This window comes from Mercenaria mercenaria, unplaced genomic scaffold (genome assembly GCF_021730395.1).
Source record: "Mercenaria mercenaria strain notata unplaced genomic scaffold, MADL_Memer_1 contig_3732, whole genome shotgun sequence".
Taxonomy (NCBI): Eukaryota; Metazoa; Mollusca; class Bivalvia; order Venerida; family Veneridae; genus Mercenaria; species Mercenaria mercenaria.
Genome location: NW_026461900.1, coordinates 6,701 through 18,726, shown reverse-complemented (window position 1 = coordinate 18,726; position 12,026 = coordinate 6,701). Strand labels below are relative to the sequence as shown.

The 12,026-nt window shown below is 35.3% G+C and overlaps 2 protein-coding genes across 2 annotated transcripts; both read right to left on the bottom strand.

The window, feature by feature from the left end:
* Nucleotides 1-369: 369 nt before the first annotated feature.
* LOC128553357 (uncharacterized) lies at nt 370-1,581 on the bottom strand. Its single transcript, XM_053534496.1, has one exon. It carries the CDS (start codon nt 1,579-1,581, stop codon nt 370-372), a length of 1,212 nt encoding a protein of 403 aa, XP_053390471.1.
* A 2,319-nt stretch (nt 1,582-3,900) lies between these two features.
* On the bottom strand, nt 3,901-4,302 carry LOC128553356 (zinc finger and SCAN domain-containing protein 12-like). The gene has a single exon (XM_053534495.1). It carries the CDS (start codon nt 4,300-4,302, stop codon nt 3,901-3,903), a length of 402 nt encoding a protein of 133 aa, XP_053390470.1.
* Between the last annotated feature and the right edge of the window lie 7,724 nt (nt 4,303-12,026).

Below are 12,026 nucleotides of genomic sequence, written 5' to 3'. Positions count from 1 at the left end.
CATCTTGGATTGGGAGGAGTCAATTTTCGGTATGGGGCTCATTTGAACGAAATGACGTCACCGCCATTTTAGTTTTATGTAGATATTGGAAAGTAATGAAAAGAAAGCAAATACTACTACTCTGTTCATCTTTTATTTTTCTACAAATAAAATTTTAAAATACATTATAATATATATATACTCAATATCCATACGGGTAAGATATACATCCATCTCTCACTCTCTTATCAAACACAATCCTATGTTTTTTCTTTTGCGTCATCGTTAAAAGTCTAGCTTGGTCACGGTCTCGGCATATTTTTTGAGAATCTGTCACCATCACAACCTGATTCGATGGGCCAATAATCATGTCCTTAATTGTTTCAAAATTTATTGACATTTGATTTTGAAATTCAGAGTGATGCCTTTTATTTTGCAGTGTGTTTGTTTACCAGACTCATCAGGATTTTCTAATTGATACCCATAACTTTTTGGTCCACTAGCCACAAATGTTTTGATATGGTTTCCTTGTATTTCGTCCGTAAGATCACCTAAATAATCGCCTAAGGAAGGCATCCAATCTCCTACTTTTGACGTAAATACAACAGAATCGGTATCCGCGTACAACGCTCGGGGTCCTAGCTTTTCTAAGTAAGAGTATAATTTGAGTCTAGCTTGAGCTGTTGTATAGGCTGCAATGACCACGTTGGTTTTCCCAGTGGGCTCTACAAATTCATCCTTATATTTCCAACGAATCTCTACCATTTCATTAGACACAAAGTTTACAGCCGTTACTTCTTCTCTATCACTCGTTAGTTTTTCAAAGTATAGGGCTGGTTCATCAATGAACTCCACTTGATTTTTGTTTAATTTCTGACCAAATTTTCCCCAGAATGAATTGAGCATAAGTTTAGCTAAAGCGCGCATTCCCGGGTTTTTCTCTATATTACTGTAATCAAGTAGGACCCCCTCTTTTTCATAATATTGTTCAATATACGTTTGTTTTTGCTCTTCTGTCTTACACCATTTTGGCCAACCACTTTTCTCCTGTTTGATTTTAAGAAATGTGTTTACATATTCAGTGAAGAGACCCCCTTCTTTAGCAACAGGATCATATTGAGAGATGTTTTCGAAATGCCAGACTTCATAAATGCAATCCAAAGTGTATCCCTTATCAATGGCCTTTTTAACTTCGTCTGTTACCCAGGTGCCTATAAAAGCTCTTTCTTCGTTCGTATGCAAACATTTAGTCTGTTGATACGATTCAGCGCATATTTTGCACAGAGAGAATAGCAACTTTCCGTTCATTTTACAAGGCAGGACAGGTATAAATAAGTCTCGCGGTGGGATAACTTTACACTTGATTAACCCTTCATATTTGTCAATCTCCGCGAAATTTTCTGTAATTATTCTCGGGTGACCCAGTGGAATTTTTCCTGTCTTATTGATAAAAGGGTAGAGGGATGTTACATCATAATAGTCGATAGTTTCTTCCTCATTTGCTTCTTTGTAAAGTGTAAATGCTTCTGTTCGACCCCCGAAAAAAGCTTCTCTAGGTTGTAAGGGTGTTACCATATCAAGCTGTTCTATAAATGTCCTCATTGCATTGTTTTCTTTTAATTCTTTTTCAAATTCAGACTCCCAGATAGATACGTAGGTGTAGCCAAGCTCTTCTATATATTTTTGTTTTGTCAAAGTATTTGATATAGCTCCCCCATGGTTAGTTTATTGACAGGGTTTACCGTTGAACTTGAATAGAGTTTCGGATTACCATGCCAGAAGTCGCCGTGGAACTCTAATACGACTTTCTGGTCTCCTGTTTCATAATAACCATCTACCCTGTAAGGTCCAATTACCCTTTCACCCCCATTTCTAGCATGTTGTATCCTAATACCCAGAGCATAAGACTGGTATTTCACCCATTGTAAAGCTTTTATAGATTGAACCTGTTCGGGATTGTAACCATGTGTAGGAATGATACCAATCGTGTTTTCTTTGAGAAAATTTGTTCTAAAGACTGTTTGACAAGCGGAGGCAATGGTAATGTTCTTCTTAAATGGATCAACTTGGGTAACTTTGAGGAAGTCAGCTCTAAATTTGAGACAACATCGTCTTAAGATATCCACATCTGACCGACAATACTTCAATATTTCCTTATGAAAATCAAACGGTGTGTGTATATTGGCTTCGTACCACTCCATAAAAACTCTTCTCGAATCGGGTTTCATTCCATCTGGGTTGTAATATTTCATATTCGGTAAATGATTAAGTACAGTAGTTTGATTCTCTTGTCGGTTAAAGAGATGGGGGAAGTAACCTTTAGATAATTCAGAAAATCCAAACATGGCTGGCAGTTTTGAAAGAGCCATTGGCAAAAAGTTAATGGAATCAATCATTTTGATTTTACAACTAGGAACTATCAAGGACATGATTTTGGCACCATTAGGTATCACAGTCGGAACGATGGCATTTTTGTACAAATATTGGAGAATGGGGTAGGAGTCATAACCTTGGAAATTGTGACATATGACGGTAGCATCGACATTTTCTTCAGAAAACAGCCAACTACAAAATGTATCGATAGTATTCAGTCCCGAAAATATAAGTTCATTTTTCCACACAACTCACACTCACTTTTTTCACCCAACTCTCTATCCATGCATACAGTACATACTTTATGGACCACACATAAATTCGGTACATGTTCAAAGGCACCGCACTTTGACCTTTTACAATGTATACATTTCCCATCTTCTCCACTCTCATAACCTTTCTCACATTGAACAATATCTTGCTGTCGACATTCCAAATAAAAAAATATATATGTATCAACGTTCTTTTCATCGTCATTTATCGTTAATTGTTCATCTTGGTTTAAATCTTCAGGTTGCATGTAGCACTGGTGTCCCTCTTCAAAGAAGTCTTTACACAGTTCACAGTATTTTGAACCGCATATATGAGGTTTTTCACTCATATTTTTATTTATTGTTTTTCCACAGTCTTCACATCTGATGTAAGTGAGGCACGTTGAATTTCCTTTCGCTGTTGCTTTTTGGTGAAGATCAAAGCACTCTTGTCCTCGAAACAATCGATTGCATATCTCGCAATGGATCCATTTTTCTTCACTCGGGCTATGTATTTTCTTACAGTTGTGACACGCATTGTTACACGAATGTTTTTCCTTATGGTCATATCCTTTTCCGCATATTGTACAGTAATAATTTCTGGATAAGAAGGCTGGCATACTGGTAATTATATCGTAATGATTGTTACTGTAGTAGAGATAGATTTTCTTTTCAGCATCTGGTCCAGCGTAGATAATACCGTTAAAATGGTCAGCCGACACGATGTTTATCTGGTATCCACACAGAGCCTTTTGAAACTTCTTGATTTCATCAATACCACAAGGTCCTAGGAACACACCGGCATTTTTATGTAACCTTTCTGCCAATTGCTTTTGTATTTCACGTCCCTGTCTGATGCTGTTCCATTTTTTATGTTGGTCTAATTTAGCTTTGGCCGTAATAAGGGCTCTCGCACAGCATAAGTCATCGTCATTCTGGATACGTATGAAACATCGTTTTTCTTTCAATGTTTTCTCTAAGTTAACATAATGGCATTTTTTCCTGCTTCCCCCATTTGGCATATTCACATGTATGACGTCAAACATTAACCCTTCGTCAATGGTAAAATCTTCATTTGATTGTAATACTCTCTCCACTTCACCCATAAAACGCTCTGTAGTCAGTTCGGGTATGCGTAAAAACGGTATAACGATAGGGTAATCCAATGTAGGACTCTGGATTACCAATCTGATCAGGTCTTCTGGCTTAGCTCCCCTGGTCAGGTCTTCAAAAATGGCATTAAACAGTCGCTCGAGTGTCGCCGACACATCATATGTCACCTCTAGATCTTTAAAAGTCACTTTGTAAGTAGAGGATGTCGTTTAAATTTTTCCATGCGCTGTTCATTGATTTTCGTAATATTGTAAAATTCTTTAGGATCGTCGTTTTTCTTCAAGCGTTTTATAGGTATGTCATCATTTTCCGCTGATCTCTTCAACCCCCCACCCATCTGATGTTTCTCCATCTGATGACGTTTGAGGTTATCATAGCGTGTAAACGGTTGGCTACAAACTGTACAATGTAGATTATTGGTTATCGTATGCTTCTTTTTATGTCTGTCTAAGTTTACTTTTCGGTTAAATGTTTTTCCACACGTATCACAACTAAACATTCTCCAGTGATTTTCTGTCCTCCTGTGTTGAAGTAATTGACTCAGCTTTGGAAAATTACTCCCGCATTCGTTACAATTGTAAACCATGTCTGTTCTCTCTGATGTCCTGTGTCAGAATGAGAATATAGTATATCACACTCTTTCTTACGTATTTCAGAATCGCAGCTAGCTCCTGATTGGTTTATAATATGCACGTGGTCACGTGTCTATTCTCTATGTAATGAGTCTTCTGACAATGCTAAGCCTTCTTATTGTTTCAATTAGTTGGCAAACGAATCTGACGAATTTTTAAATTGTATATGGTCACGTGCTTATTCAGTCGACGTCCAGAAACAAAATGAAGATTTAATGTAATAAACTTGTTCTTACGCAGTTTCAATATCAATACATGCTTTCGATAGTTCAGCCTATTCAAGTCATGAAAATAAATGTTAAATGTTTTAAGCCTAGCTATTCTTACGCGCTTTCAATATTAATACGAGCTTCTGATTGGTTAATATTTTCAAAATAATAGAATTGAAAGAATGTGTAGAATTGAAACAACGCATTAACTAGAGCTTCCCATGTTAGATATTGAGCCGACATCTAACCTCTCTCTCACCTAAAACACGTACATCAAGGACTCAGTACTACAGATCGAGAGGTGACACTCAAATTCTTGTACTAAGCTGGTCTTAATGACATCCTAGTTTCAGCTCCAGCCACTTTGTATACTAGTTAAATATGATCATATATCAAATATGAAATGTAATAAAAGATATTAACTTGTTCTATCAGTTAAAAACTACGTGTTCTCTTCTGCATCTTACCGTCAAAGGACAGTCAGTAATCATAGTCTGAATAATTATCAGAGCGTAAAATATTTGACCGGCTTAAACCTGTACACCATGCTTTAGCGTACAAATATGATGATTTTACATAGCGCAGTATACGATTAATTAATATAATTATAGAAATGATTATAGTATTATATCATTAATTTCTTTAATAAACCTGATACGAAATAAAATAGAAATACTAAATTATTCATACAACGTACCAGTGATGCGCACGGGTCCCGGATAAATTCACCTAATGAATTAAACTGTAGATGGTTGATCATATATATCGTTCCATTACCTACAGCCAATCAGAATGCAATATTTTGACAAGCGGTAACACGGATCGATTTTTCCAATACTCAGGTAAACCACGGGGAAAGGTTAACATTGTTTCGCTAATTTGTAATGGAGTACGTTCTATAATTTCAATCGTGTATAGTTGTAAGCATCCATCTTTCTTAAGTATATTAACGGATTTAAAAAGCGATATCCTTTGTTTATAGAAATGCTGATGTTTTTAACCACATTTTTAATGTAGTACAGATACACTGTCTCAAAAATTCATACTTAGTCAGTGTGATTTACTAGTTAGATATAGTGTCAATATAAAATGTAATAAAACATTATCTTATTCTATCAGTTTAACGCGATGTGTTCTCTCTATAACGTACGGTCAATGATATTAAACATTAATCAGCCAGTAAATAACTACTAGTGTGACTAATTATTAGAGCGTAGAATTTTTGACAGGTTAAGACCTGTATCGCTTTACGTCTACTTCACGCTATAGTATTCATATGTATTGATTTTAAAAAGCGCTGTTTACGCTTTATAAAAACGACATAAACCTAATTATAGAGATGATTATAGCAAAATGTCATTAATATCTTTAATAAACCTGATACGAAAATCAAATAGAAATACGTAGTCCAATTTCTCATACGGCATAAAAATCTTGATGTGCACTCTCTCAAATCTGATTTCCAAATGCGCTTAACTAGCTGGACGCCAGATAGTATATTAACAGTTCACTACCTATCGGATGACAGCCAATCAGGGAGAAGCAATTTGACAAGCGGTAACACGGATCTATTTTTTCCAATACTAAGATAAACAACGAGCTGTAAAGCTTAATTAATATTGCAGTGATACAATTAAGCGCTATAGTGTTAAATCTACTGACAGTTTTGTTTTGAAGTTAATGATTTCAAACGATATAAATACTGAGATAACATTATAATAACAATCGGTATTGTCTAGCAAACCTGTCGTAATATTGCGTAGATATACTCTCAACCGTTCATATAGTTTCAGTGTGACGCGTTCACCCCAGCAAAAGTGCTGAAGTGTATCGAGGGCTATAATCAAGTACAACTGCGAAATCCACTCAAACAAGACTGAACTTGTCCGCAGGCTAATGAAGTAAACATCGGATATACATATTGCCACTGAATGAGGAAATCTGATACTCGCTGTATTTTTATAATTCAAAGCGCGGACGTAATAGAACGCATGTCACGTGATTGAAATATAATGCGTTAATTTGTGTTTATTTAACTAATTAAATGGATGGTTTTAACCTGACCATTCAGACTTTATTTTTTTTTGTCGATGTCTGTCGAAGATGTATGGAAATATGCGTATTGTAAAATGTATTAGCGGTATATTGGTTATTACGGATATGTTTTTTATGAAAATCATCTCACGTTTTCTCCGTAAAATATATTTTCGCTATAGATTTTTGATGTATGTAAAGAATGAATCACTATTTCAATGGCCGTTTAAAGTAGAAAGTGTAATGTGAAATATTTTCTGAAAAGCGAATACAAATTTAACGATTACTTTATTACAGTGTCTTTGGCATTTAAAATTTCAGAATTTTTCATAGGATCCGTTTACGTTTTTGTCAATGCTGTTTAAAAAAATGTAAAAGCTGTTTTAAAAAATGTTACAGCCGTTTAGTTATTTGTCAAAGGTGATTCGCTTTTTGCACGTTAACATGTAATTTTCCGTAGGGTCCGTTTACGTTTTTTGTCAATGCCGTTTAAAAAAATGTAAAAGCTGTTTTAAAAAATGTTACAGCCGTTTAGATATTTGTCAAAGGTGATTCGCTTTTTGCACGTTAACATGTAATTTTCCGTAGGGTCCGTTTACGTTTTTGTCAATGCTGTTTAAAAAAATGTAAAAGCTGTTTTAAAAAGTGTTACAGCTGTTTAGATATTTGTCAAAGGTGATTCGCTTTTTGCACGTTAACATGTAATTTTCCGTAGGGTCCGTTTACGTTATCTGCGCAGTCTGGTCAGGATCCGTGCTGTTCGCTTTTACACACTCACTTTCTACTTTAAACGGCCATTGAAATAGTGATTCATTCTTTACATACATCAAAAATCTATAGCGAAAATATATTTTACGGAGAAAACGTGAGATGATTTTCATAAAAAACATATCCGTAATAACCAATATACCGCTAATACATTTTACAATACGCATATTTCCATACATCTTCGACAGACATCGACAAAAAAAAATAAAGTCTGAATGGTCAGGTTAAAACCATCCATTTAATTAGTTAAATAAACACAAATTAACGCATTATATTTCAATCACGTGACATGCGTTCTATTACGTCCGCGCTTTGAATTATAAAAATACAGCGAGTATCAGATTTCCTCATTCAGTGGCAATATGTATATCCGATGTTTACTTCATTAGCCTGCGGACAAGTTCAGTCTTGTTTGAGTGGATTTCGCAGTTGTACTTGATTATAGCCCTCGATACACTTCAGCACTTTTGCTGGGGTGAACGCGTCACACTGAAACTATATGAACGGTTGAGAGTATATCTACGCAATATTACGACAGGTTTGCTAGACAATACCGATTGTTATTATAATGTTATCTCAGTATTTATATCGTTTGAAATCATTAACTTCAAAACAAAACTGTCAGTAGATTTAACACTATAGCGCTTAATTGTATCACTGCAATATTAATTAAGCTTTACAGCTCGTTGTTTATCTTAGTATTGGAAAAAATAGATCCGTGTTACCGCTTGTCAAATTGCTTCTCCCTGATTGGCTGTCATCCGATAGGTAGTGAACTGTTAATATACTATCTGGCGTCCAGCTAGTTAAGCGCATTTGGAAATCAGATTTGAGAGAGTGCACATCAAGATTTTTATGCCGTATGAGAAATTGGACTACGTATTTCTATTTGATTTCGTATCAGGTTTATTAAAGATATTAATGACATTTTGCTATAATCATCTCTATAATTAGGTTTATGTCGTTTTTATAAAGCGTAAACAGCGCTTTTTAAAATCAATACATATGAATACTATAGCGTGAAGTAGACGTAAAGCGATACAGGTCTTAACCTGTCAAAAATTCTACGCTCTAATAATTAGTCACACTAGTAGTTATTTACTGGCTGATTAATGTTTAATATCATTGACCGTACGTTATAGAGAGAACACATCGCGTTAAACTGATAGAATAAGATAATGTTTTATTACATTTTATATTGACACTATATCTAACTAGTAAATCACACTGACTAAGTATGAATTTTTGAGACAGTGTATCTGTACTACATTAAAAATGTGGTTAAAAACATCAGCATTTCTATAAACAAAGGATATCGCTTTTTAAATCCGTTAATATACTTAAGAAAGATGGATGCTTACAACTATACACGATTGAAATTATAGAACGTACTCCATTACAAATTAGCGAAACAATGTTAACCTTTCCCCGTGGTTTACCTGAGTATTGGAAAAATCGATCCGTGTTACCGCTTGTCAAAATATTGCATTCTGATTGGCTGTAGGTAATGGAACGATATATATGATCAACCATCTACAGTTTAATTCATTAGGTGAATTTATCCGGGACCCGTGCGCATCACTGGTACGTTGTATGAATAATTTAGTATTTCTATTTTATTTCGTATCAGGTTTATTAAAGAAATTAATGATATAATACTATAATCATTTCTATAATTATATTAATTAATCGTATACTGCGCTATGTAAAATCATCATATTTGTACGCTAAAGCATGGTGTACAGGTTTAAGCCGGTCAAAATATTTTACGCTCTGATAATTATTCAGACTATGATTACTGACTGTCCTTTGACGGTAAGATGCAGAAGAGAACACGTAGTTTTTAACTGATAGAACAAGTTAATATCTTTTATTACATTTCATATTTGATATATGATCATATTTAACTAGTATACAAAGTGGCTGGAGCTGAAACTAGGATGTCATTAAGACCAGCTTAGTACAAGAATTTGAGTGTCACCTCTCGATCTGTAGTACTGAGTCCTTGATGTACGTGTTTTAGGTGAGAGAGAGGTTAGATGTCGGCTCAATATCTAACATGGGAAGCTCTAGTTAATGCGTTGTTTCAATTCTACACATTCTTTCAATTCTATTATTTTGAAAATATTAACCAATCAGAAGCTCGTATTAATATGAAAGCGCGTAAGAATAGCTAGGCTTAAAACATTTAACATTTATTTTCATGACTTGAATAGGCTGAACTATCGAAAGCATGTATTGATATTGAAACTGCGTAAGAACAAGTTTATTACATTAAATCTTCATTTTGTTTCTGGACGTCGACTGAATAAGCACGTGACCATATACAATTTAAAAATTCGTCAGATTCGTTTGCCAACTAATTGAAACAATAAGAAGGCTTAGCATTGTCAGAAGACTCATTACATAGAGAATAGACACGTGACCACGTGCATATTATAAACCAATCAGGAGCTAGCTGCGATTCTGAAAATACGTAAGAAAGAGTGTGATATACTATATTCTCATTCTGACACAGGACATCAGAGAGAACAGACATGGTTTACAATTGTAACGAATGCGGGAGTAATTTTCCAAAGCTGAGTCAATTACTTCAACACAGGAGGACAGAAAATCACTGGAGAATGTTTAGTTGTGATACGTGTGGAAAAACATTTAACCGAAAAGTAAACTTAGACAGACATAAAAAGAAGCATACGATAACCAATAATCTACATTGTACAGTTTGTAGCCAACCGTTTACACGCTATGATAACCTCAAACGTCATCAGATGGAGAAACATCAGATGGGTGGGGGGTTGAAGAGATCAGCGGAAAATGATGACATACCTATTAAACGCTTGAAGAAAAACGACGATCCTAAAGAATTTTACAATATTACGAAAATCAATGAACAGCGCATGGAAAAATTTAAAACGACATCCTCTACTTACAAAGTGACTTTTAAAGATCTAGAGGTGACATATGATGTGTCGGCGACACTCGAGCGACTGTTTAATGCCATTTTTGAAGACCTGACCAGGGGAGCTAAGCCAGAAGACCTGATCAGATTGGTAATCCAGAGTCCTACATTGGATTACCCTATCGTTATACCGTTTTTACGCATACCCGAACTGACTACAGAGCGTTTTATGGGTGAAGTGGAGAGAGTATTACAATCAAATGAAGATTTTACCATTGACGAAGGGTTAATGTTTGACGTCATACATGTGAATATGCCAAATGGGGGAAGCAGGAAAAAATGCCATTATGTTAACTTAGAGAAAACATTGAAAGAAAAACGATGTTTCATACGTATCCAGAATGACGATGACTTATGCTGTGCGAGAGCCCTTATTACGGCCAAAGCTAAATTAGACCAACATAAAAAATGGAACAGCATCAGACAGGGACGTGAAATACAAAAGCAATTGGCAGAAAGGTTACATAAAAATGCCGGTGTGTTCCTAGGACCTTGTGGTATTGATGAAATCAAGAAGTTTCAAAAGGCTCTGTGTGGATACCAGATAAACATCGTGTCGGCTGACCATTTTAACGGTATTATCTACGCTGGACCAGATGCTGAAAAGAAAATCTATCTCTACTACAGTAACAATCATTACGATATAATTACCAGTATGCCAGCCTTCTTATCCAGAAATTATTACTGTACAATATGCGGAAAAGGATATGACCATAAGGAAAAAACATTCGTGTAACATTGCGTGTCACAACTGTAAGAAAATACATAGCCCGAGTGAAGAAAAATGGATCCATTGCGAGATATGCAATCGATTGTTTCGAGGACAAGAGTGCTTTGATCTTCACCAAAAAGCAACAGCGAAAGGAAATTCAACGTGCCTCACTTACATCAGATGTGAAGACTGTGGAAAAACAATAAATAAAAATATGAGTGAAAAACCTCATATATGCGGTTCAAAATACTGTGAACTGTGTAAAGACTTCTTTGAAGAGGGACACCAGTGCTACATGCAACCTGAAGATTTAAACCAAGATGAACAATTAACGATAAATGACGATGAAAAGAACGTTGATACATATATATTTTTTGATTTGGAATGTCGACAGCAAGATATTGTTCAATGTGAGAAAGGTTATGAGAGTGGAGAAGATGGGAAATGTATACATTGTAAAAGGTCAAAGTGCGGTGCCTTTGAACATGTACCGAATTTATGTGTGGTCCATAAAGTATGTACTGTATGCATGGATAGAGAGTTGGGTGAAAAAAGTGAGTGTGAGTTGTGTGGAAAAAATGAACTTATATTTTCGGGACTGAATACTATCGATACATTTTGTAGTTGGCTGTTTTCTGAAGAAAATGTCGATGCTACCGTCATATGTCACAGTTTCCAAGGTTATGACTCCTACCCCATTCTCCAATATTTGTACAAAAATGCCATCGTTCCGACTGTGATACCTAATGGTGCCAAAATCATGTCCTTGATAGTTCCTAGTTGTAAAATCAAAATGATTGATTCCATTAACTTTTTGCCAATGGCTCTTTCAAAACTGCCAGCCATGTTTGGATTTTCTGAATTATCTAAAGGTTACTTCCCCCATCTCTTTAACCGACAAGAGAATCAAACTACTGTACTTAATCATTTACCGAATATGAAATATTACAACCCAGATGGAATGAAACCCGATTCGAGAAGAGTTTTTATGGA

What these genes read in the sequence shown, in the direction of transcription:
- LOC128553357 (XM_053534496.1), bottom strand. Translation starts at nt 1,581, where the DNA reads ATGAGGACATTTATAGAACAGCTTGATATGGTAACACCCTTACAACCT.
- LOC128553356 (XM_053534495.1), bottom strand. Translation starts at nt 4,302, where the DNA reads ATGGTTTACAATTGTAACGAATGCGGGAGTAATTTTCCAAAGCTGAGT.